The sequence below is a fragment of the Podarcis filfolensis genome (genome assembly GCF_964270895.1).
Source record: "Podarcis filfolensis genome assembly, chromosome: 1".
NCBI classification, from domain to species: domain Eukaryota; kingdom Metazoa; phylum Chordata; class Lepidosauria; order Squamata; family Lacertidae; genus Podarcis; species Podarcis filfolensis.
The window spans coordinates 112,100,273-112,127,299 of NC_139604.1; the positions used below are offsets into that span (position 1 = coordinate 112,100,273).

General features: G+C 43.9%; 1 protein-coding gene across 2 annotated transcripts in view; it reads right to left on the reverse strand.

The window, feature by feature from the left end:
• The window catches only part of KCNK10 (potassium two pore domain channel subfamily K member 10), a 75,781-nt gene that overhangs the window by 15,402 nt on the left and 33,352 nt on the right, over nucleotides 1-27,027 (reverse strand). For both annotated transcript variants that reach the window (XM_083615371.1, XM_083615370.1), the window contains 2 exons: nucleotides 13,591-13,708; nucleotides 4,847-5,007 (listed from right to left, as the gene is read on the reverse strand). In XM_083615371.1, the coding sequence (XP_083471497.1) occupies nucleotides 4,847-5,007; nucleotides 13,591-13,708 (279 nt within the window). The remainder of the gene's footprint in view (nucleotides 1-4,846; nucleotides 5,008-13,590; nucleotides 13,709-27,027) is intronic.

Consider the following 27,027-nt stretch of genomic DNA (forward strand, 5'->3'; position numbering starts at 1 on the left):
TGGATGAAACAGGAAACCATGGTTAAGTAGGTAGCTCACAGGAAAGGAATTAAGGGTGTCCATGTTTGTTTGTACAAAAGGTTTGTGCACATTTTTTGTAACTGTAAGTTTCTATATTATTTTAATGTTTTATTTTTTATTATTGTAACCTGCTCTGGGAACTTAGGGTAAACAGCAGAATAATAATAATAATAATAATAATAATAATAATAATAATAATAATATCAGCTCAAATTGAAATTTGATAACCAGAACTACCTCTCGGCCTCCAACTTGTTTCCATCCTTTGAAATCTGAATTGATCATTTTGGTAAACTAAGGAAGTTAAGAGGGAATTAACACATTCATACAGGGCAGTCAAATTAAAGCACTGCTTTGAGGGCTATTTATACCCACAGCATAATACTTTTGAAATTGGATTCAGTTTGATTTTAACCTGCAACCATGGTTTATATCCCACCCCTCAAAAGGCCTTGAGGCTTAAAGCTGTATTTGATTCAGTTGAGTTTCTAATAAGAATGCAAAGCCCAGGTTGGCCAGAATTCTCATCTGAAAATACAAACACCTCCCTTTGATTTTCCATTCCATATTAACATTCCCATAAATCAGGCATGGCCAAACTTGGCCCTCCAGCTGTTTTGGGACTACAGTTCGCATCATCCCTGACCACTGGTCCTGTTAGCTAGGGATGATGGGAGTTGTAGTCCCAAAACAGCTGGAGGGCCAAGTTTGGCCATACCTGGTATAAACGGTACGAGAGAGACTCAAACATAATTTAAACTTCATATACCCAAATGTTCACAGCATGAGAGCAGAATACCTCTGGACATCACCTTGAAGAGGTTAACTTATTATCTCAGGAGTTCTGAAGCCTGTGTGCAATTAGAACATCCGAGGTGTTTGCAAAATGTGGTGTTACCAAATTTAGTCCTTTCAAATTCAGTTCAGCTAAAGCTGAACTATAGTTTTATTCCTGTGGGAGAAATTACCCTTCTCCTTTTCCCAGTTATGCTCCAGGAGAACTGCTAAAAGTACTGTTGCTGCAGCGAACAACCGAATTGCTCACAGAAGAAATTGGTTGGGAAGAGTTCCAAGTTGTGGAGCACATCCCATCGGCACAGAAAGAACAACCCTTCTCACACGCACACATCATCAGCCAGCAGAGTTAGAGCAAGGTTTGTGTCCAAGTCAGTTCCACTGCATAGAGATGGAACAAGTTAGAGGACACGCAAGCAGGAATGCAGCTTTATGTTGTTTGAGTGCGAGAGAGAGACTTTGTGCAGGCCACTAGAATGAGTGGAAGGTTGCCTGAATGTTAATGGCCCAAAGATGGAAAGAAGACAAAGTCCCTACCAGAGAAGAATGGCAGATTAAGTTGATGGACTATGTCAAAATGGCAAAAATGACCGGAAGAATCAGAAATCAGGAAGATCAAAATTTTAATAAGGAATGGGGAAAATACATACTTGTAATTTATCTTTAAAAACCATTATAAACAGCTAAAATCATTAGTAGGATTGGAATAACACTTGTAGTTTCATGTTGAATTTTGGATATAATGGAGATGAAAAAGATTTGTATTATTATAAAAGGTGCAGGAGGAAATAGTTAAAAAAAGGAAGCACAAAGGGGAGGACATTCTTTGGAATCTTGTTTTTATGTTGGTTGTTGGATAAATGATTGTAAAATTTTAAACTGAAAAACTAAATAATTTTTTATTTAGAAAAACAGAATGAAAGAAAGGAAGAAAAAATCCTTTAGTACACTGATTTCCCTTAGGGTCAAACAGGAAACATCAAAAGGAGAAGACTATAAGCTACAGCTAGCACAAAAGCAATTTCTACATACTTAGAGCTTTACAGAAACACGGTTGATTTAGTTGGAGCTCAGTAGGGAAGATTCTTCAAGTCCCAGTCAAGATTAACTTCACAGAAACTAGAGTTTTGCTCTTTTCATGGGTCCTCTAGCTTAAATCAGGGGATGCTGCAGTTCATCCCAGTACCTGATCTGGAGAGTCACTTCCTCCCAACCACCCCAACCCGCAGGCAAATTCCTTCTGCAGACTTAGAAAAATATCCTAATAGAGGATATGATTAATATTAATTTGCATATGGTTCTGGAGACAGTCCCATGGGATCTGAGAACTGTGCCAAAAGGAGGAAAGAGGAAGTGTATTCATCCGCAGATCTCAAAGTATTGTAGGTTTTAAAAGCATTTATAAATTATCTATAGTGATAGCCTGGCAGACTGAAAAGCAGACTGCCTTGGAGTCCAGCAGAGATAAGTGGAAGGGGTAGATCCTGGCAAAGCATGGCACTGATACCCTGTTGTCACAGATACTCTTTCAACCCAAAAAGTCCAACTTGGGTTGCATAAGAAAAATCACTCAAAGAAAAGCAGTTTTAACTCCTCACTCCTAAGAAGAAAGGGGATGCGGGTGGCACTGTGGGTTAATCCACAGAGCCTAGGACTTGCTGATCAGAAGGTCGGCGGTTCGAATCCCCACGACGGGGTGAGCTCCCGTTGCTCAGTCCCTGCTCCTGCCCACCTAGCAGTTCAAAAGCATGTCAAAGTGCAAGTAGATAAATAGGTACCGCTCCGGCGGGAAGGTGAACAGCGTTTCCGTGTGCTGCTCTGGTTTGCCAGAAGCGGCGTAGTGGTGCTGGCCACATGACCCGGAAGCTGCACGCCAGCTCCCTCGGCCAATAAAGCGAGATGAGTGCCGCAACCCCGGAGTCGGTCACGACTGGACCTAATGGTCAGGGGTCCCTTTACCTTTTACCCAAGAAGAAAAGAGCCTTGAGAGACCATGTTTCCTAGTGGTTCAACATCCTTTATAATGAGGTGAGCATGGGGGAACATAGTTTGGATGCCCTCCACCATAAGTCCCCTTCCAAACCTGCAATCCTTTATCTGTGAGGGTAGAATGTATAAGGGGAAGCTCACAGAACCAGTTCCTTTGTCAAGGCAATGGCTTTGGCTGGCTACTTACCTTAAGTGCCTTGATTTAGCCTATCCAAAGAAGCTGCCCTGTGCCATAGAAACAAATGGGTGGGCCTTCCCTCACTTTGCTGCTACACAGAACAAGAGTGGTTTTTTTTGTTTTGCTTTTTTGTTTTTGGTGTGTGTGTGCAGATATATGTCTTGCTCTCTGCTGGATTTCAGGGCTTCCCTGGAAACCAAATGGGGAAGCAAGATCCATTGGGGTGTTGATGCTACAAGTCCCTCCATTTAATGCTGAGGTTGTATATGTGTGTCAATAAAACCATATACAGCCATACCTTGGATCCCGAACGCCTTGGTGCTCAGACATTTTGGCTCCCGAATGCTGCAAACCCAGAAGTGAGTGTTCCAGTTTGTGAATGTTCTTTGGAAGCTGAATGTCCAATGGGGCTTATTGGGATTCCTGCAGCCAATCAGAAGCCGCACTTTGGTTTCCAAACATGTTGGAAGTTGAACGAACTTCCAGAACGGATTCCGTTTGACTTCCAAGGTACAACTATATCTTAAAGACACCACAGTCACCATTGACCTTCATTCCAAGGAAACCAAAATTGGGTAAGCACAGGAACCCTGAAGTCTCTCACCACTTGGAGAGTCATGTGGTGCATAGCAGTAATCTTGCACCAGATCCCAGGTGCCACTCAGGATTAAAGCAAGCGTTGTCTCTCTATTTTTTGTTCACGTGACTGTTAAGAAACAATCATTTGCTGCATCCAGACATTTTTTCATATGTTGTTTTGTATATATCAAGGCCACAATCCTATACATGCCTAACTGGGAGTAAGTCCCACTGAACTCATTGGGGTTTATTTCCAAGTTGACATTATGGGGCTGAGCTGTTAGAAGTCACATTTTGTTGTGTGTATGGTTATTTTTAACAGTCAATGGCCTAGTTTGCACATGATGCAAAGCTATGGTTTGTTTAAGAAACCACAAGTTAATGAGAACTAAACCATGCATTTTTCTACAGGCAACCAAACCGTGGCTTGTTTCTCCAAAGTTTTGTTTCTCTAACAATTGTTCTTGCCTCATAGCTTTGTAGCCTGGTGAGCATCTGGGGTGGGACAGTCACACAACCCATGATTAAAGAAGAGTGCAAGTTTGCACATATACAACAAGCCATAGTTAAAACAAACCAAGGCTTATAAGCCAAAACCAAACCATGTCTTCAGAGCTTGGTTTCTTGGTAGCATACAAGTTACTGGACAGGGTGTGAAGTATAAAACAAGCCATAGTTCAATACACTGTATTTGAATAAACCATGGCTTAGCATTATGTGCAAACCAGGTCAATGCAAGGGTAGCTCATTATGTATGTTATGTAAGTCACTCTTTAAAGCATGTACTTGTTTGCTTTCATGAGGTTTTTTTTTCCGTGTAAGTTGGGCTTCTTTTTTTAACAACCAAGCAGTATATCAGATTTGCTAAATAAATAAAATTAAATTAATATAACACCAGTATTGGATCTTTCTACAGGTTTTATACCCAGGGATCTATTTTATACAAGTTTTATATCCAGGGATTTTTCAATATAGGTTTTCTAACCAGATATTTTCACAGGGCCACCAGTTCTGATATGACCACTGTATCTATTTTCTCTTCTAGTCTACAAGCACTCCAAATTCATTCATCTCCTGATATATATATCAGTGATTATGAAGATGAATGAATTTGGAGAGGTATAAAATACCCATTTCCCCAAAATTTCAAGGCATATTTATGACGCAAGAAGTGCTTTTTATACCTAATTCTCACTGTGTCTTACCACCCAAAATCTTCTAGCCATGTGTATGACCTGTCATTAGGGTTCAAGACTAAAAAGAGACAAACCATTTCAATCTTACTCGAAAAACCTTTTCCACTCGTGCGATGCTCTTTCCAAAGATGGTTCCAAGCTGGTCACCAATGCCGGCTAGCAGAAAGCCAAAGAGTGGAATCCCAAAGATGGCATACAAAATACAGAAAATTTTTCCACCTTCTGTGCTTGGGGCAATGTTTCCATACCCTGTTGAGAGAGAGAGAGAGAGAGAGAGAGAGAGAGAGAGAGAGAGAGAGAGAGAGAATCACCATCATCTCTCAGATCAGTATCTGAAGAGTCATTGAGGAAATGAAAAAGGGAGATGCTACATAACAATGAAGGTATACAAAGAAAGAGGACTTTCCCATTTCCATTGCCCCACATTTCCTCATGAGGTTATAACCAGTTACACTGCACATGTGGAACGAGTTCCTCAAATGCAACAGAACCTCCCCTCCCTCTCTTCGAACCATGCACCGCCAAATCTGCTCTAGGAATTCCTCCAAGCCTCTGGAGCACATTTGTGGGTGGCACAAGAGCTGCAAAGGCGGAAGAACCTCTCTTGTGTTCACAAAAATTATTCTGCACATGCAATGATTTACTTGGAGTTTTTAGTATCTCACTTGCTTTGTGTTGCCAGAAAGAGAATAAAAATGGGGTGTGGAGAGCACTGCATACACCTTGCCTTAATTTATACACCCTGTGGGGCTGAACTTCCAGCATTATGTACATCTGCACAAGTGTTCAACTTGATGTGAATCCCATAAACAAAACAAACTTGTTAGCACTCTATTTCTTTTGTTTCCATTGTTAACTTTATTGAGAAGCTTTTTCTAACCTATTCAACGTGTACCACATATCAAAATACTGAACGAAAACAAAAGGAGTGGTGGTTGAATCCTCACTGACAAAGTAAAACTGAGATACGGATAAGAGTTCTTGGCAGTCAGATACTGGCATCTGATGTTGATGATCATGTGGAGATTGTTCCAGGGTATTTTAAAGATGTCTGGGTGGTATTCAACAAAGTTTTACTCGCAGCAGAAATTGAAATTATTGGATCTAGCTTAGTCATGTTAAATAATTACAATGGATTCTACTTCAATAAATGCCAGCTTATGTTAGCAACTCCTCAAAAGGAATAATGCCACTGGAACATCACAAGAAGAGCCTGATGGATCACGCCAATGGCCCATCGAATCCAGCATCCTGTTCTGACAGTGGCTAACCAGGGACTCAGTTATACAGCTGCAAATGAAACGTTTTAGGCAGGCATAGGCAAACTCAGCCCTCCAGGTGTTTTGAGACTACAATTCCCATCATCCCAGACCACTGGTCCTGTTAGCTAGGGATGATGGGAGTTGTAGTTCCAAAACATCTGGAGGGCCGAGTTTGCCTTTGCCTGGTTTTAGGTGTGTCTTAAGTGCAATATACAATGTGACACTAGATGGCAATGGTGAGCCTTATGGAAAATTTGATGTATTTTTAAAAATGCTTTTCAGAACGGTTTTTATATGTGTGTAGATTCCACCCAGGTGCCTGTGGAAGACCCACAAGCAGGATTCGAGCAAAAGAGCACTTTCCCCTTGTGTGGTTTCCAGCATCTGGAATTCAGAAGTATTACTGCCTCCAACTGTGGAGTAGCAGGATGACACAATGCTGTCTTTCCATAAAATAAAAGTGAAGTGATACCCGATTACTGATTATCTGACTACCTTTTCACACATTGCACAAAAAAACCCCACTCATCACCAAGTGTACTCAACAGGGAGCCGCAGCTAGTCCCAATTCTCTTATTGCCTGCCTACAATACACATTTTCAAACACAAGTTTGTCAGGTCCCATTTTTAGTTGTACTCTTTTTAATAATAATAATATAATAAAAGCAACCCAGAAATAATTTTGCAGCCATTACCAACTGAACCTTTAACCATTCCCTGGGTAAGAAGAAATTGTAGCAAATTCTTTTTAAATAAGAGTAATGGAAATGAATATGAAGGGCTCCCAACTGATTTCTGCACAGAGATAGAAGCGGACCGTTGACGCAAATAAAAGGAACCTTACCGTTGTTCCTTTCTCTTCCTCACTGAACTGCACATCCGCCGAAGCCCTTTTAGAAGCTATTAGCACTTTGCTCAAAGTGCATTATCCTCACCTGAATGACACTGAAGTGTGTGGTAGTGCAGCATTTTGTGATTGTTTGAACTGTCAACATGCTGAAACATCCCTTTACTTAACCCACATGTAAAGAAATCTCTGGTTAAATGAATGGGAGAAGCAGCATGGTTCATTCGCAGGCCTTGGACATACTGAAGGTATTGGGTATGTTGACCCTGACTTGCAAACCTCTCTGATCTCATCTGAGGTTACATTAGGTTTGTGCCCACCAAAAGGAGCTACACAATACCCAAAAGCAAGAGTCCTGTTCCAAACATGAGGTGCTTATTCACAGGTACTTATTTATTAGATTTAATCCAGCCCTTTTCCCTGAAGGCAACCAGGGAAGCAAACAACAAAAGATGAAGATTTTTTAAAGCAATCAAATATATTCACAGCGGGGGGAAATCAAAGTGGCCAGGAATTAGGAACAGAGGAATCTACCTTCTATTGAGTTAGAAGGTAAAAGAAGGTAAAGGACCCCTGAACGGTTAAGTCCAGTCAAAGGTGACTATGGGGTTGCGGCGTTCATCTCGCTTTCAGGCCAAGGGAGCCGGTGTTCGTCCACAGACATTTTTCCAGGTCATGTGGCCAGCATAACTAAGCCACTCTGCTGCAACAGGACACCATGATGGAAGCCAGAACGCATGCAAATGCTGCTTACCTTCCTGCCGCAGCGGTACCTATTTATCTACTTGCACTGGTGTGCTTTCAGACTTCTAGGTTGGCAGGAGCTGGGAAAGAGCACCAGGAGCTCACCCCATCGTGTGGATTCAAACCACTGACCTTCTGATCAGCAAGCCCAAGAGGCTCAGTGGTTTAGACCACAGGACCACCCGCGTCCCTATTACCTTTACATATTGAGTTAGATCACTGGTCCACCTAGCTCAGTGCCATCTACACTGACTGGCAATGGCTCTCTTGGGCTTCATAGAGGATACAATCCCAGCTAGAAGCAGCTTGCCAGCTGGAGTTGAGCCAGTGTGGTAGCTTCCTGGTAGGTAGCGCAAATGCACCAGCGGGGTGCAATCCAGTATTCCTGCAGATGTAGATGCACTGTGCCAACCTCCTGACTTCCCTACCCTCTCCCTTCCTGTAAGCAACAGCTACCGACCTGCCAGGAAACCAGCACAGCAGTTCCTTTCTACTGGACAAGCCACTTCCTTTCCCAGCGCTATGTAAAGATGCCTGGGATTGAACATTGGACTTACTGCATGCTCTACCACTGAACTGTGGTCCTTCCCCAATTGCTGGCTGAAGGAACTCCAGTCTCTCAATTGAATCACGGTCCTCATTCACTGGCACTGGCAGATTCACTGGGGTACTTGGAAATCTGCCTGATTGGGGTGGGTGGGGGAGCTCAGTTCTAAGAGACAATGTCCCTTTCTGCTGGTTCAAGCACAGCCACCCCAACTGAGGAAACATGAGAGGATAGCATCTATGTGCCAATGAATGGGGGATCCATTTCAGGCAAGAGCCTGGAGACCTCCCAGCCAGCAGATCTAATCTGAAATGTGAACTGCAATGTCTATTCAGACATCACACAAAACACACAGGACAAACATTTCCTCAACGAAGCCAAAATACAGTTCTGATTGATAATGCCCACCAGGAACTGGTGCAATCAGAGGGAGCTATTGCCAGGATCTAGCCACAGGAGCGAGATTGTGTGAACCCATCTATACATTGTGCTCATCTCTATAAGAAGTACTTTGGGATAGCAGGCCACTGCCTGGTCCTCCATTTAAATGGGATTCACAGCAGCTCGGGAGTTAATTGCCCTGAAAACCTGCAGACCCCGCCATTTCCACCATTTCTTCATGGAACTGAGTTCCTAATGAAACCTATCATTTGATTAATCTGAAACACGTTTTTGTCAGCACGGCAGGATACAAGACTTTTGCTAAAGGAAAGCCAAAGGAAAGCCATGCTTTGTCATGCTACTGCATACGGCCTTTGCAAATTGACTCCTGATGGGAGTGTGACTCAACAGAGTAATCACATTTTCAGGCTGGAGTTCTGAATTACGTCCGGTCTTTATCTCATATTATACCTAGTGAAATGTCCAGTTCTTACACATACCCCTCTCCCCACATTTCCCAGTTTATATGAATCTTCAAGAGATTATCTGACATTCTTACACACACACACACCTTTTTTAAAGCACTTATTTTCATGCATTCTCCAAGGACTTTGATTTTCAAGATGTGTCCCCTAACTTTTAGATTAAAGCAACATCAGTCCTGCCATGATAGAAACAACTGCAGGTTTTAAACTTGCCTATTGTCTCACAGATAACTCGTGGAGATTTTTCTTGGATTAAGTACACCCGTGTGCAAATTAATTGAAACAATGAATTTAGTAGTACAAAACTCACATATACATGTACAAAAGTCATATATACATACATTAGTAACGGATATGTCCTCCGCTATCTTTAAGCAGCATTTGAACACGGTTTGGCATGGAGTCTACTAGTTTCGAACAGTCACTGTTGTTTTTCGGATCCCTGTACCACACTTGAATCAGTGCCTGAATGAGCTTCTCCATAGTCGTACAGTCTACAGCACGGAGGCGACTTTTGCGTGTAGCCCACAAATTCTCAATGCGATTTATGTCCAGAGAATTCCCTGGCCAATCAAGTACCTGTATTTGCTGCTCTGTCATGAATTTCTTCACCACTTTTGATGTGTGACAGGGGGCTAGGTCCTACTGCAATATCGCAGTACAGTCAGGATACCTCTTTTCCAGCTTTGGAATAACACTCTTTCGTAGAACTTCAATATATTGTGGTGAGCACATCATTCCTTCTATTGACTGCAGGCTTCCGACACCATAATGATCAACTGACTATTCGTGTTTGAGTACAGGATTACGAGTAAGACACAAAACATGCTTTGTCTCAATTAATTTGCACAAGGGTGTATTTAATTTCCAAACTCTTGTTTACAACGAAGGCCAAGGAAGATGTGATGCGATTTACACAATCAATACTACACAAATGGTGGGCAAGTTTTAAGTAAACTGAAGGTATGGGCATTCTGATCTGCATCAGGAACCTGGAATGTGGGGAGGGGACTTTAATCATTTGCCATTTGCATCCCACTGCAGTCCTTGGACTCAACTACATTCGTAAAGATAAAGCGCTTTATATGCGTTATAATACTGCGACACCAGATGGCGCTGTGGAGTCCCGTTTTTTGCCAATGGGATTTCCCTGTATGAAGTTTACAACACATTTAACTGAATCACTTTTTTGATGTGTTTAGATCCAGCCCTCATCAGGATCACCACACACACACACACACTGTCTGCAGTGAATTGGAACTACTTCCCAATGCAAATAGCTTCCAATATTTGCAATTTGCTTTTTAAAAGCCCAGGGCCCTCTCCAGTGCTTTCATTAACAGAGGTACATTTAACAACAACAAAAAGGAGCTTTCATAGCAGTGGTTCTTCAGGTATGGAATGCCTTGCCTATAAAGAGGTTCACCTGGTGACTACACTGCAATTGAGACAAATTTATTCATCCAGACATTTTAATTTCTTGCAATAAGGATTTGGAACAACATTGACTTGATAGTGCTATGCAAGGGGCTTCACAAGGCCTCTCTTTCAGAGTGCTTTTGCCAAGGGCTTCCTGAGCTCTGAAAATCAGTTGACTGTTGGGTTTTGCAAAGCACCATATCACATAGCACTTTGCAAGGGGCTTCACAAGACTTGGCACTCAGCTGACTGTTGGGGCTTGCAAAGGCTTTACTGGTGCTGCCGATCAGCTGACTGGCTGTGCCTGTAAACCCCCTTTTGGATGTGTCAGATCTCTTCACCTGCCCCACATGTGACATCATATACGATGAAAGGTGGGTGTCAGTTAGCCAAATGGGTTTCCCATTCTCTCATATATATATCCATAGATGCATACAATCTAATCCAACAGACGTTCATTGATATCAATGTATCAATGTACTGCCACTTAGACAGACTTCATTGCTTCATTATCTGTTGTGCTGGGCTTCCTCAACTCACCCCTTTTCATTGAAACAAGAGGCAGAAATAAAAAGTATAGTTACAGCACCAAAGTTCAGACCATTTTACTGCCTACTCCATTAAAATCCATTTCATTTCAGCGGTTTGCAGCCTGGCAATAAAAATGCACTTTCACATTGGAAACATGCAGCTATGTACAGAGATCAGACCAAGAATGAATTATTCAGACCCAGAAACAAGCAAAACAAAGGATAAGCTTTTTAGATTAGATCTGTCATGCACCCTGCAAAAGACTGTAGGATCCCTCTGTCCCTCCATCACTCTCTCCTCTCTCTCTCTCACACACACACTTCTTAAATGGATTAGCACTAGCATTTCCCTTCAACACTACATCTGAAAGGATACTACATCATGGCGTAGTAGTAGCAGAGAGGCACTGTGGGGCAAAATGAGTCAATGATTGCTTTGATGTCTTCAGAAGTGTTCTATCCAGGAAGCACAGCCCTAACTCTGAACAGGTGCTGCCCTCAGTGATGTCAGTAACCATCACAACAACATCAAATTCCCTAGATTCTCTCTGATTGGATTGAACTGGATCACCCATGTGAGTAAAACACGAAAGAGAAAGCAGCCCTAACAAGGGGTGGAGGGGTGGACTCTAGCAGAATATCAGCAGCTAGGAGAAATAATATGACTAGAACAGGGCCTGATCCATCAGGGCTCCTCTTATGTCCTTATCAGAGTAGAAACCTGATCATGTAGCATCCCAGCTCCTCAGAAGGTCTGTATGCATAGAGATCTACTTGCATAGGCTTCCCCTTGTTGGGAATGTTGCATGACTATACACAGCAAGATCAGCCATGCAGCTCTTCGCCCAGTTAATAGGTGGACCCTATCCTCACATATAATGCTGCAGTACATTTGCATATTGATCCAGAAGCTGAGCTTCCTATGAACTTTATCTCTTATCATTTCAATATTACATTTTTATTTTACCCCCGTTAAAGACCACCTCATAACCCAGAGCCAAAACAGAGAGCGCCATCTGCGTTAACATCACTAGCACAATTGTAAGATGACAAGAGTTTGGATTACGATCTATGCTATTATTTTCTGTTTGTTCTCTCTCACTCTTGTGTTGATGTCATTGTTAAGTTCAGAATGCAGGTTGAAGTTTCAGCCCCTGGAGAAATCCACTCTGCTCATCCTTCCAAGAGCCAAGAACCTGCATTTGGCACTCTGGTTTTAAATCTCTGCAGCTACCTACAATTCAATAAACATATACCTACAGATGTGTGAATATACCTACAAATTGCAATAATAAGACCGGAGGGAGGAAGAGCAGCTCTTTAGGACCCCAAGGTCCTAAAGGACCTTTGCCATGTGTCCAAACAACTCACTTATCAATCACAGCTTTGCCTTCACTCATTAGCTAAAATACTGACAGCCAAGAGTAGCCAGCAAGCTCACGTCACATAAATTGCTTAGAAAGCTACCTCCAAATTTTGCTCCATAACTTTCTTTCTAGGAGGACCAGACTGCTGCTTTAAAAAAAGAAAGAAACCTAAGTATCGGGGTGCCTGCCTAGGGGGCACCAATAAAGACCTTTGTGTGTGCCATGGTGTCCAGGGGCACTGGATTGTTGATCTCTGTTTGTGTGTGTGTGGTCTGTGAGCAGAATCAAGACAGAAAGACAGCTTGTGGTAAGGCTGTGCTGCCTGCCCCTATTTTCCATGCAGAAACTGATCAGGATTGTTTGCCTACATGATAAAAACTTGTAGCATCAACACCCCAATGGATCTTGCTTCCCCATTTGGTTTCCAGGGAAGCCCTGAAATCCAGCAGAGAGCAAGACATATATCTGCACACACACACCAAAAACAAAAAAGCAAAACAAAAAACCACTCTTGTTCTGTGTAGCAGCAAAGTGAGGGAAGGCCCACCCATTTGTTTCTATGGCACAGGGCAGCTTCTTCGGATAGGCTAAATCAAGGCACTTAAGGTAAGTAGCCAGCCAAAGCCATTGCCTTGACAAAGGAACTGGTTCTGTGAGCTTCCCCTTATACATTCTACCCTCACAGATAAAGGATTGCAGGTTTGGAAGGGGACTCATGGTGGAGGGCATCCAAACTATGTTCCCCCATGCTCACCTCATTATAAAGGATGTTGAACCACTAGGAAACATGGTCTCTCAAGGCTCTTTTCTTCTTAGGTAAAAGGTAAAGGGACCCCTGACCATTAGGTCCAGTCGTGACCGACTCCGGGGTTGCGGCACTCATCTCGCTTTATTGGCCGAGGGAGCTGGCGTGCAGCTTCCGGGTCATGTGGCCAGCACCACTACGCCGCTTCTGGCAAACCAGAGCAGCACACGGAAATGCTGTTCACCTTCCCGCCGGAGCGGTACCTATTTATCTACTTGCACTTTGACGTGCTTTCGAACTGTTAGGTTGGCAGGAGCAGGGACCGAGCAACGGGAGCTCACCCCGTCACAGGGATTCGAACCGCCGACCTTCTGATCGGCAAGTCCTAGGCACTGTGGTTTAACCCACAGCGCCACCTGCATCCCTTTGCCTACATGAACAACACTACAAAACCCCCACTCTTTTCCATCTCTGCCTCCACCTTAAATACTATATAAATGCATACCTATAGTTGTAATGACAGTTCCAGCAAAGAAAAAGGCACTTCCGAGGTCCCAGTGACTGCTGCTGTTAACGGGATCTCCGACAGGATTGACTCCAGCACTGGTAGCATTAATGAGCCTCTGAAAAAAAATATCAACAGTAAAATTAACCCGCAGAATACTTAATTGTGAAATATAGCACAGCTGGAACTGGACTTCAATGGAAGCTTAGGAACTAGGAAACTGCTTCTATCGGGTCAGACCTATTGTCCATTCTACCTCTGCTTTAACTGACAGTGGCTCTTCAGCAAAGGTATTTCCCATCACTCAGGACGTTCTCGACGCAGTGCATGTGTACTGCCACTGAGCTATGCCCCTCTTACCTGTTATCCAAAGCTCACTGAGGAAATGTGCAGCATAGAGATCTGAACGGACATACTCAGAAAGCACAGTAATGCCTTCATCTCATTCATATCTAATCACCACCATCACCACAAACCATTTAAATCACCACAAAACATTTGTACAGCATTCCAAACACTTGATGCACATCAGCTCAACAGCCCATTAAAACAAGCCAGCATTACTACTGCAGATGGGGAAGAGAGGGTTGAACCAGACATGCTGAAGACCACAGGTAAAGTGCTTACCTGCCTAAGCATTCAATGTGTATCCTGCCATGTTTAAATGCATTTATTGGGTTCATCTTCCTAGTTGCATATAGCAGTGGTAGCCAATGTGGCAACCCTCCAAATATTGTGGAATACAACTCCCATCATCCCTGACCATTGACCATGTCATGAATGCAACCTGGGATCAGAGAGGGAAAGCACAGAGACCATGGCATTGGTACCAGTTGTCGAAATCTATTAAATTCGTTTATTCAAGAGCTCTCAGTCACACAAGCGGCGTAGGGATAGAGTTACCAAAGGCAGTTGCTATGTCTAACTAGATGGCTGGTCTAGTAGAACAGGTGGATGTATGAAGGGGGCTTCATCCTGCTCTTTGGGGGTGCTACTCTCATATTTTAAGTCCTGCTTATTTAAGGTAGCCATTAGCAACCATTCCTCTTTGGTAATGTTGCATAGGGCATACATCCATCTTCATTCATACGAAATAGTAATATTACATGAGCAAATTCACAAAATCTTCAGACTTGTGGTTTTTTTTCCAAAAAAATATATATCTGAATTGTGATGGTGCATGAAAACCATGCTAGCTACGTCAAATGGAAGTTGTAATCCACAACATCTGGAAGGTATCACGTTGGCATTAAGAAACTATGATTCTCTGGCTCACAAAAGAAATGGCTATTTCCCCACGGCTAGTGCATTTGGGTGGGAGCGATTGGCATAGGATTGTTTACATGGGAAAGCCTTTTTCACCTGTCTCTAAGGTTTCACAGCCTCTTAGGTTTGGCCCTGAGGCTGAGGGAACGATGGCTTCCTGCAAGTGGCGTGGGATGCAAATGAGGGACACCGACCTGACCCTGCTAACCCCATTATTTATTTATTAAAAGCAGAAGTGAAATTAATGCCCATGTTGCCTTGGAGCTTAAGCAACCCACAAAACCCAACAAACAATAAACAGCAAAAAGAAAGCAACAGCAAAAGAAAGAAAGAGGCAGTATATCGTTCGTGTCTCAGGGCAAGCTTCAGGAAGATTAAGATGAGCAGCTCAGCAAAGAAATGTCTCTGCCCCGTGTTGAAAGACCATCAGAGAAAAGAGGCAAGGTGAGCCTCCCTTGGTAGGGGCTTCCAAAGCCTTGGCATAGAGACAAAGGAGGATCTCCCCTCCATTCTAACCAAGTACAGTGGTAGCTCGGGTTAAGAACTTAATTCATTCTGGAGGTCTGTTCTTAACCTGAAACTGTTCTTAACCTGAGACACCACTTTAGCTAATGGGGCCTCCCGCTGCCACCGCACTGCCGCCGTGCGATTTCTGTTCTCATCCTGAAGCAAAGTTCGTAACCCGAGGTACTATTTCTGGGTTAGCGGAGTCTGTAACCTGAAGCGTCTGTAACCTGAAGCATCTGTAACCCGAGGTACCACTGTACAACTCTGGTGCTGAAACAATGTGGAGAGCCAGGGGGAGGGGGGGGAGATCTCTGTATGCAGCATGGTTTGTGCTGGTCAAAAGTATCCAAAGCCTCAAATGATTTAATTACCTCTGGTTATTTAATTATCTTTGAATGTTTAATTACCCTAAAATCTAGATACTTAAACAGGGAAAAGAGAAGATGGGAAATGTTAACAGCATAGCTAAAATATAGAGGAAGGGGACTAGGATGTCTATCTACTAGGTTCCCAGTGGTGTCAGGGAAAAATTTGTTTGCTACATAGCAGAATCTCAGAGTGCAGAGAGCATTCTGTTTATTTACCCAGAAGAGCATAAATCAGCTTAATTGACACCTCGACGTGACAGGCAGGCCACGGCACGCTGTCACCTCAACTGGTGTTACTTGTGCCAGAGGATGCGTCGCCTTCTCCATTCCAGAGGCAGCACCGTACGTGGCATGACCCAAAGTACGAGAACCACATCTGTGGTTCGCCCAGCCTAACGCATTTGCTCGGCCAAAGGTGTGCAGTGCACCTCCAGGAACGAGTTGCCTGACAGCAGCGCACCCCAGACAAAGGCTGCTTTGGCACTCTGCTTGCGATGTGACAGCGTTTTTCACTTCGTGAATTTAGGGCGGCTTTAGTTCAGTGTCTAAGGACGGACTCCATTAAAGTATGGGGATGGTTTCTGTCTTCCTCAAATAAGAACGCAGAGGGGGGGAAAGCTTTACAACTAAATGGACCAGTGTGCGCTTGTTGAACAGGGAACCTTTTTCAGCCCACGGGCTGCATTTTCTCATGCACAACCTTCCAGGGGTGGGTGGAGCCAAAGACAACAGTGCGTGGAGCCATAAAAGGTAAAGGTAAAGGGACCCCTGGCCCTTAGGTCCAGTCGTGGCCGACTCTGCGGTTGCAGCGCTCATCTCGCTTTATTGGCCGAGGGAGCCGGCGTACAGCTTCCGGGTCATGTGGCCAGTATGACTAAGCCGCTTCTGGCAAACCAGAGCAGCACACGGAAACGCCATTTACCTTCCCGCCGGAGTGGTACCTATTTATCTACTTGCACTTTGACGTCCTTTAAAACTGCTAGGTTGGCAGGAGCAGGGACCGAGCAATGGGAGCTCACCCCATCGTGGGGATTCAAACCGCCAACCTTCTGATCGGCAAGTCCTAGGCTCTGTGGTTTAACCCACAGTGCCACCGCGTCCCACGTGGAGCCATGGATGTGGCCTTTGCTTTTGCATGAAAGGCTACATTCCAGGCATCAGAGGTTTCTGCAACCCTACCCCCATCTTTCCATCTCCCAAGCAAGAGTCATTATCACAGTTCAAAGTCACATTCCAACCAGAGTCAATTGGGGGGTTCAGAAAGTGTGCAGGCGGAGAGCAGCCCCATTGTACATGTAGAAGTCCTTGTACAGGGCTTCCACATATGGGGCTCCTGAGAAGAATCCTACCCTGAATACCGGGGGGTGGCCTGGGGGGAGTCCCGAGCGATAGACATAGTGATTTGAAGGGTTTCCAGCCTGAGGCTCCCATCTGTTGTCTGCTTTGATCTTTTCTACAAAAGTACTGTGGGGTTGTTGTTGTTTTTAATTATTCTTCTGAAACAGACTTTGTGTGTATTACTCACTGAGCAAATGGCTCTGTGAAGAAAACATGATGTAAGAAACAAGCTCACAAAGGCATCTGAATAGCTACAAACCTAGTGGTACATAAAAAGGGGGGGGGGGTGCTACACCAGAAAAATCAACTGGGTTTTGCTGATAATTAAATGTTTCTTGTAAGCCACTTAGAGGTTTTATTAGAAGGAGGAGGTATACAAATCTTTTTAAGCGAAAACATATTAACACATGCAGGAAGGGAGGCAAGTCTCAAACTGATACTACACCAGAAAGTTGGTTCTTGAAGAATGAAAGAATAAAAGAGAACCCTAACACATTTCTCTTCAAAAAAATTTCCACAGGACAATAGAGGGTTGTGTTCTTTATCTTTAAGGAGAACTAACTCCTATACAGCAAAAAGTTCCACTGAGATAAATGTGACTTAGGTGATTTCATATGGATGCAGGGCTGTCTTAAGCATATGCGGCACCGGGGTGCAAAGATCCGCCCGGCACCCCCTCCCCCCCGCCAGGTTGCCCAATCCCAGGTGCGGAGGGTGGAGCCGACTGGCCGCCTCAGCATCTCGCTGGCTCGATTGCCCCCAAACTTGTGGCACAGAGCTGCCGGCAGCAGAAGAGTCCGCCATGGCACTCTGACCAACTCAACTCTTCCCTGACTCAACTCTCAGGCCCTGGACTCTTGGCCTGGAGCCCCTGAGAGCCCGGCGCCCAGTAGCCCCGCACCCCTAGCACCTATGGGTAAGACGGCCCTGTATGGATGTTTATTGTTGAATCAGTATCATGCATGCAAGTTTTTTTGTTGTGTCCACACAACATTGTTATCATCAAAATGCCAGCTCATATCCCCACTCCAAGAAGACCACCCCTTTTCTGGTATCCCAGTGACCCATTTACAATATTAAACCCCCATTTAGAAGCACCCTTACTCCCAAGGAAGTGTGTACAGGATTGCAAGATACTTTCTTTGAACTTTCTCTGATTTTGTGTGGGAGAAATGTTAGGAGGAAACTTAAATGGAGGAAGATGACAAAAGGAGCCTAATTGGCTATGATTACAGACAGTGACTGATTTGTAAGTCTAAATGAGACCCCAAATTGTCCATTTTTCTTGCTAATAGACTCCTGGCTAATCCATAAATACTCTGTCAAACACAGAGCAGGTCACCAGCTTGAAGGTCTAAGAGAAGATGGAAAGGGGCTGCAGAATTACGATAATCAAGAAGCTTTTTAATAAAGCTATAGTCCTAGACACTGAGACTGAAAACATGTACAGAATAAGATCAGTGATACATTTAGCGCAGCATTTTCTACACTGACTAGCACATGTTCTCAACAATTTCAGAAAGGAGTCCTTTCCAGCCCTACCCAGAGATGCTAGGAATTGAACCTTATGTGTGAAAAGCATGTCTTCTTCATCTTCTTCTTTGGCGATCACTCATAGCCAAGTAAGATTGCCCTCCATAAACACAGTTTTAACAGTTGAGTCCATAAGTGACTGTGGAGGCCAATTCTGGATCCATACATCCTTCCACAGTGGGGACATAGGCAAAGCATGTACCCTACCACTGAACTATGACTCTAGGCATGGGTCCACAATTCCCGTCTACCTGCACAAACTTCCATTCCCTCAATGACCTTAGGCCCAATAGTTCTTCCTCGGGGGCAGAGGGGAGGAATCAAAGAACCAACCAGAACAAAACATGAAAAGTACCTTTGAAATTTGCACTCCATTCATTAAACTTTGGTCCCTTTTTATGGATTCCACCCCGCCCAAGTCCAGAACATGCTGGGGGAAGGGTTGACAACCTTTTTGGGTGCATGGCTGCATTTGCAAACCAGGAGGAAAGGCAGGGGGAAGGGACCCTGTGGGTACCAGGGGAGATCTCTTTAAGTGCATGCGCATTCACTGGTGACACTTTGGTAACCCTTGCTCTGGAGCAGGCTTCCTCAACCTTGGCCCTCCAGATGTTTTGAGACTACAATTCCCATAATCCTTGACCACTTGTCCTGCTAGCTAGGGATCATGGGAGTTGTAGGCCAAAAACATCTGGAGGGCCGAGGATGAGGAAGCCTGCTCTGGAGCATACGTGGAAGATGAAAAAGACAAGCTCTCTTCATGCACGACCCCTGCCAAAAACAGGCAACAGACCGAGAGCTCAAATGAATGGTTTCCAAAATCCATTCTACCCTTTTGAATTATTTGGTAGATCACCACTTTTCCCCGCTTTTGGGAGACTGCATTGCAACAGACATGATTTAAGTTCCTATCTTGTTCTCTGGAATCATTGTCTTCATGAAAAATAAATTAGCTCCTAGCCACACTCTGTAAGAACATCTTTAAAAGAGTGAATGGAGTGTAAACAGCACTACGGGCCTGCAGAAGGCTTGGTCAATGGCTGTCAGGTGGCATATTCATCGCACAAAGTGATATTCCCTGGTGGCCAATTAATTGCCTGAGTTACTGCCATTGGTGAGGAGGGGGGAAGGAATAGGTCATGACCCATCTCAATCCTGCATAATTTTGCCAGCTAATTTCACTGGACATCATAACTCTGTTAAACTGTGGTGTGTGTCTTTTTATTTCTTTTGTGGTTGTTTTTAGTACATACTTGTAGTGATATAACTTACTGTTTTCCCAATTGCTCTTGTTTATTGTGTTTTATGGCCTACTGTAAACTAACCTGGAAAAAGTTAATTGGAGGGCAGTATAAAAACACATTCAATAAAACGAAATAACGAAAGCATGAGTCTGTATGATGTGTGGTGATATGTAAATTGCTTTCAATTCAGAAGATTCCAAATAGCCAACAGTAACCAAGAAAAGCACAGACAGGATAAAACCGAACAGAAACACAACTAAGAGAGTGACAGCACCTCACAGGAATGATCTACCCAAAAATGACATGTTAAAATTTTTATATTACTTCTGCAAGGAGCTTGGACTTGTGGAACTTCCATAACTGAGGGACAGACTCTACATGAATACAAAGATGCAGTCCTCTTGGTTATCTTAGGCAGGGTGGAGAAATATATTTCATCCAAGGCATTTGGGGCTTGACAAGTTAAAGCCCATGGCTGCAATTGCTATCATCAGAAAATAACAAGAAGCCAGTGTTGATTCTTGATCACTAGTACAATATGAGATCCACAGGTGTTAAGACGGCAGAATTTTACATTCTATTATTACGCAAATTTATGAGGAGTCCTAAAAGGCAGCCCCAGAAAAATATATTACCATGGTCTTCCAGGAAATTTACAAAGGCATGGATGATTAAACTGCACAAGATTAGTTTGATATTGTCCATTTCACAGTATGTAGAATACTAGGTTATTTAAGTATCTGAATGGGGAATTAATTCATCCTATTTTGATTCACTTACTTACTTATAATTCAATAATTCTTATATCCAAAATAGCTTGTGAGAAAAATCTAGCCTCTTAAAAAACCCTATCCTGCTTTGGTGAGCGAGTATCCCAACTGTAAGATGTAAGATGTAAGTGCGGGTGGCGCTGTGGTCTAAACCACTGAGCCTCTTGGACTTGTCGATTGGAAGGTCAGCGGTTCAAATCCCTGCAATGCAGTGAGCTCTCGTTGCTCTGTCCCAGCTCCTGCCAACCTAGCAGTTCAAAAGCCCACCAGTGCAAGTAGATAAATAGGTACTGCTGCGGCAGGATGGTAAAGGGTGTTTCTGTGCGCTCTGGCTTCCATCACAGTGTTCCGTTGCGCCAGAAGCGGTTTAGTCATACTGGCCACATGACCCGGAAAGCTTCTGTGAAGAAACACCTGCTCCCTCGGCCTGAAAGCGAGATGAGCGTCGCAACCCCATAGTTGCCTTTGACTGGACTTAACCGTCCACGGGTCCTTTACCTTTACCTTACCTGTAAGATGCTACTTTTAAGTGAGGCAAAATATTTGTGGAAATAATAGGGGCAGGGGTCCTACTTTTCGTGTAAGAAATGTGAAAAAAAAATGTGAAAGTCTTTCTCTCCCTGCCACCAATTGCCCTACCCAAATTCTAGCAAACTAGCAAGCAATCCTGTTATAGTAAATGTGCTGTTGATTATAACTTCCAAACATTTAGTAAATGTGTAACAGGCTCTAATGCTGATCACACTCAAATTTGTAGAGTATGTTCAAAGGCTGTGCCAGCAGCAGATGGTGGTGGGGCTGCTTTGCCCACCTGACCTCCATCCGGCTGAGTCACTGCAATACACTGAGATGGAGAGGAGGTTTGCAAAGTGCAAATGCGCCATCAGGAATGCCAGATTGGCTCCACCAGTCAGTTTACACAGCGCAAACTTCACTATGCCATCCGCTGTTAAGCTATGGTCTTTCTCTACCCAACCTCTTATGAATGCAAGGCAGCCCTTTTGGTAGCGGTACCTTCTCTTTCAGATCACCTCTCCTCTGAATTAAAGCAGACACTGACTGGCATTCTGACAACTGCTATTTATTTATTCTCTCCAGCCCTTGCTAGACATGGATACCAGTTGTTCATAAGAGCCTGATGTGCCCGTTTTGGCATAAAGTTGACTGTTACTTCATTTATTCTGCATATAAATATTAATGCCTTTTTGTACACCACCTTTTGGTGTTTACATGGAAGGCAATATAGAAATAGTTTAAACATAATGAACTGCGTCCCTGAAATTTGCTCTTTCGCTTTTACATTCCTAAGTCTGAAATATAATTTTTTTCACGGGTTTTTCTGTTTTGCCCAGGTGATCCACACAAACTCATACTGGGAGCCAACAGCTGTCAGTCAACGCTCTGATTTTTCAGTTACTATTGTTCCTTTTTTTCTGCATTTCCTTCATTTCACAAATTGCTTTCCAGCAATGAAATCAGCAATGTGTCCATGCAGTGATTACTGCGCCACGCAAGGACCAAATGACAGCACCATGCTCCCTGTGTCGCGCAGCACAGAGCCTCAGGTGTAATTACTTTAGAAAAGAGACACTGGCGATTTCATTAGGGAGGCTAGGATCAAACTGGCCCCACCAAAGCACAAACACTCCTGGCAGAATACATTAGCATTAGACAGCTCAATCTAAAAACCAAGAGTTACTGTGAGAAGCAAATAAAGGCAAAGGATTTATAAGAAGCTTTGCCCTGAACAAAGCTGTCCACTTACTCCCCCAAAGTCCACATTTCCTAGTTGGTTTATACTAGAGATCTATATATAAACTGGCCAATCCACTTGAATTAATGTGTGGAAGTACTGCCACTATAGCACAGTTGATCTCACTGGTCTGGCGTTCCCTCAGCTTACAGAACTGCTATAATTTATGCATAAAGATGAAATTCATTTGGTTTGCTTTTTAATATGAACCTTCCAAATTCGCAGGGAGTTCTTAGTATGGGCCCTTCTCTGATGTCTTCAGTAGGCCGTTTAGACTTTTTTGGCCAGGTTTCTTAGTGAATTTTAACCTTGCGTGCGTGCACCTGTTACCGTATTTTTCGCACTATAGGGTGCACCGGACCATAGGGCGCACCCAGTTTTTAGGGGGGGAAATCAAGAAAAAAAGCTGTTTTGGCTTCCCCTTTAGCCCCATGCAGCCTCTCTTTGCCAGGAGAGGCTGCGTGGGGCTAAAGAATCCATAGTCCCGTGCAGCCTCTCCTTGCCGGAGGGGTTGCGCGCAGCTATGGAGCAAGCCAAAGCAGCAAGCGGGATGGATCCCGCTCGCTGTTTTGGCTTCCCCTTTAGCCCTGTGCAGCCTCTCCTTGCCGGGAGACGCTGCGCAGGGCTTTCCTGGCTTTACTGGGAGGTGGGGGGATTCACCCACCTCCCGCAAAACTGGCAGAAGCCGTGCAACTCCTTTAAAGAGATCGCGGCTTCTCCTGGCTTTTCTGGGAGGTGGGAGAAGGGACTGATGCGGCCAGTCAGTCCCTTCTCCCTCCTGTGGAAAAGCCCGCAAGAGTGCACGGAGCTTGTGTGAAGCTCTTGGGGGCTTTTCCCGCCTGCCTCCCCCCTGCATTCGCTCCATAGGACGCACACACATTTTCCCTTGCTTTTTAGGAGGGGAAAAGTGCGTCCTATGGTGCGAAGAATACGGTATGTTGTTATTCTGGCTTCTTAGTATGTCCTGTTTTTTAAACTGCAAATTATTTTATTATGTTTATAACCCAACACGCTTCCATCCTGGAACCCAAGATGTAGTTCCCATGCAGTCATCCGCCCAGCCTCAGTCACTGACCATACCTGGACATACTTAGCTTCAGAAAGATGGTGGCCTTGTGTGCCTTCAGACTGTACCCTGGGACTTATAATGAGGTTGGAATTGTTGTAATCTGCCATGGCTGGGGCTGATGGGAGTAGTACTCTGGTTGTAAGTAAGGAGGGAAGCAAGTGGGGGCTGGCTGAGGGGTGCCCCATTTGCCCTAATGGAGCAGCCTCCGCTGACTGAAATCGTTCCTGCCACACACTGAATCTGTTCCATGGGAGCATTCATTTGCAGAATAAAAGGAATCAGGCACTGCAATTGGGAGAGTCGCGAACCAGGTATCCAACAGAAACAGGTCCTGCTCCTGGGGCCTTCTGGTGGTTCCCTCACTACGAGAAGTGAAGCTACAGGGAACCAGGCAGAGGGCCTTCTCAGTAGTGGCACCCCACTGTGGAACGCCCTCCCTCTAGATGTCAAGGAGATAAAGAACTACACAACTTTTAGAAGACATCTGAAGGCAGTCCTGTTTGGGGAAAATTTTAATGTTTGATGTTTTGTCATTTCTTCTTATCATCATCATCATCATTATTATTATTATGCCACCCAGAGTGGCTGGGGTAACCCAGCCAGATGGGTGGGGTGTAAATAAATAAATTATTATTATTATTATTATTATTATTATTATTATTATTATTACATTGCAAGTAAGTCTCACATTAATTTGAATTGTTCTTGCCTATGTGCAGCTCTGAAGGCATCTAAGGCAGCCGTGTCCAGGGAAGATGCTCCACTGGCTCTCCATCATTCTGCACACAATTTCTTTTTTTACAGGCAGGTCAACACTTGCTGCAATGCAGTAAGATCCTGTGCCAGCTGTAGGGAAGCATCATTTTTTAAAATCCACATGGAGGTATGAGAGGATAGTGCTTTAACCCTTTAGCAACAGTACTCTTTAAAAAAGCCACCCTTCACCTTCTGACCTTCTGACCTCTTTACTTACAACCAACGCTTTGGGGGCAGTTTATGTTTAAAACATGTGCTTCTGTGAGATATGTTTACCCATTTCCCAGCACCTAAGCAAAAAAATCTAAGAGAAGATTTCCTTTACCGGCAAAAATCCATTCCAATACTGTGCACTTGCTGGCCGTAAGCCATTTGATACGATAAGCAGCTAAACCTATTTAATTTACTTTTCAGAAACGATTCCCGTTCGAGCCAACAAAACGCCTAAGGACAAAAGTGAATTCCCCTGAGGAGAAGCTTGCTTAGAATACCTGGCTCGTACGCTGACAAAGCCGGCCCGCTCATTAGCTCTCCGATCATTCATTACCTCAACAGAGGTTAAAGGAGAGGAGAGAAAAGGAACAAAAATGCTCCACGTCTGGGCAAAAGCAGACCGACCACAGCACACAGCACAGGAGGCAACAATGCATGACAAAAGGGAGAGAGAAAACCCAGCTGCTTCTCAGGAGAAAAAAGGAAAGGTCGGGGCAAGAGTCTCTAGCCTTTGCAGGCCCAAAACTTATCTTTCACTTAACCTTCATTGTTTGTGTGTGTGTGTGTGTGTGTGTGTGTGTGTGTGTCTTTCCTGCATGCACATTTTCATGACATCTCCCTAACTGTTAAGTTCCACATTATAGATGAGCTTTCAGACGGCATAAAAGCCACTTCTGGAACTATAGTGGGATACAGTGCAAGCTTAGTACTTATTTCCAGAAATAATCCATAACGTAATGTGGAAACAGCTAGGGAAACATAGTGAAAATAGAATGAAGTAACATGTGAATGCAGCCTGTGTCTTATGCCTTTCTCTTCCTCAATTGCTCCCCTCCCAGCTCTTCTCTCTTTCTCTGTCTCTGTTTCTCTCTACCCTCCCCCTCCCCCCATCTTTCATTAAAGTGGTACCTCGGGTTACAGACGCTTCAAGTTACAGACTCCGCTAACCCAGAAATAGTACCTCGGGTTAAGAACTTTGCTTCAGGATAAGAACAGAAATCGCACGGTGGCAGCAGGAGGCCCCATTAGCTAAAGTGGTACCTCAGGTTAAGAAGAGTTTCAGGTTAAGAACGGACCTCCAGAATGAATTAAGTTCTTAACCCGAGGTACCACTGTATTTCCACTTATATTTCTTGCTTTCTCTCTTTCTGAAAAAAAATTTGGTGCAATTGATGGAGGTCAACTTAAAGTAAGGTGTTGTGCAGTTTGGACTTACAACCCACCAGCAGAACATCAGTGACAAACCCCTGGTACACAGCATTTTCAGGTCATGGAAACCCACGGCAAATGGTTTAACATGAACCCGTAGGTGACTTTTCTGCTTTGCTCTTCCCCTAGCACAAGAGGGGTGTCAATTTATATTTTATCAGATAACTTCATTTCTTTCTTTATTACATTTCTAGCCTACCTTTTCTCCAAGGAGCTCCTCCCCATTTTATCCTCAAAACAACCCTCTATGGCAGGCTAGGCTGAGACTGTGACTGGCCCAAGGAGAACACAAATGGGGGAGATTCAAACATTGGGGGGGACCTAAGAAAAGGATGGGGAGCCCACTAATGCTCAACTCCAAAACTGGCTCTTTTTATATATACAGTGGTACCTCAGGTTAAGAATTTAATTCGTTCTGGAGGTCCGTTCTTAACCTGAAACTGTTCTTAACCTGAAGCACCACTTTAGCTAATGGGGCCTCATGCTGCCGCTGCGCCGCTGGAGCACGATTTCTGTTCTCATCCTGAGGTAAAGTTCTTTACCCGAGGTACTATTTCTGGGCTAGCGGAGTCTGTAACCTGAAGTGTCTGTAACCCGAGGTACCACTGTATTCTACAGGCATCTGGAACTCCCAAAATGCTCTAAAAATGGCCAGTTGGCAACCATAATGGCTTGATGACCTACTTTGCACAAGCAAAACCAGAACTGACCTTTCAGGGAATAAATATTTCACTGAGAATGGACAGAACTGCCGGGTTTCATGCCACTGACTTTTGGCAGAGAGCAGAATGTCTTTCCCCCCTCTCCTACACAACTCGGGAATGGATTGGAATGGCCCTGATCCAGCGAGGGGAAGGTAATAAAAACACCATTGCATTAGAGACGTGTGTGTGCGCGCACGCGCTCACTGAGTTGTGAGGCATGGCGCCTCAAACTTCCTCATAAGGAAGCTGTGCCTGGAGGAAGAACTGTGAGCGGAGAGACACTCTCTTCCACCTGCCTTACTCCAACCTCTAGTCTCTGCTTCTCAATTTCTATTGTATTGTTTTATGTACTGCGGCTTGCCGTTGTTTTACTGATTGTAGTTTAGAAATTATTTATCGTAACTGTTAAGGGGGAATTTCTGTTTAACTTTTATATGCTGATATTATTCTTTTATATGATTCTAATGATTGTTGAATGTTACTTTTTCGATGTCGGTTGCTTATTTTAAAGTTAGGTTTTATTATCGCATTTTTGTATTGCATTCGATTGTTATAAGATGTACATTTTTTGTTTCTTCAGCTTGTAAACCGCCTTGAGTATTGTAAGATAGAAAGACGGTATGCAAATAATAATAATAATAATAATAATTTATTATTTGTACCCCGCCCATCTGGCTGGGTTTCCCCAGCCACTCTGGGCGGCTTCC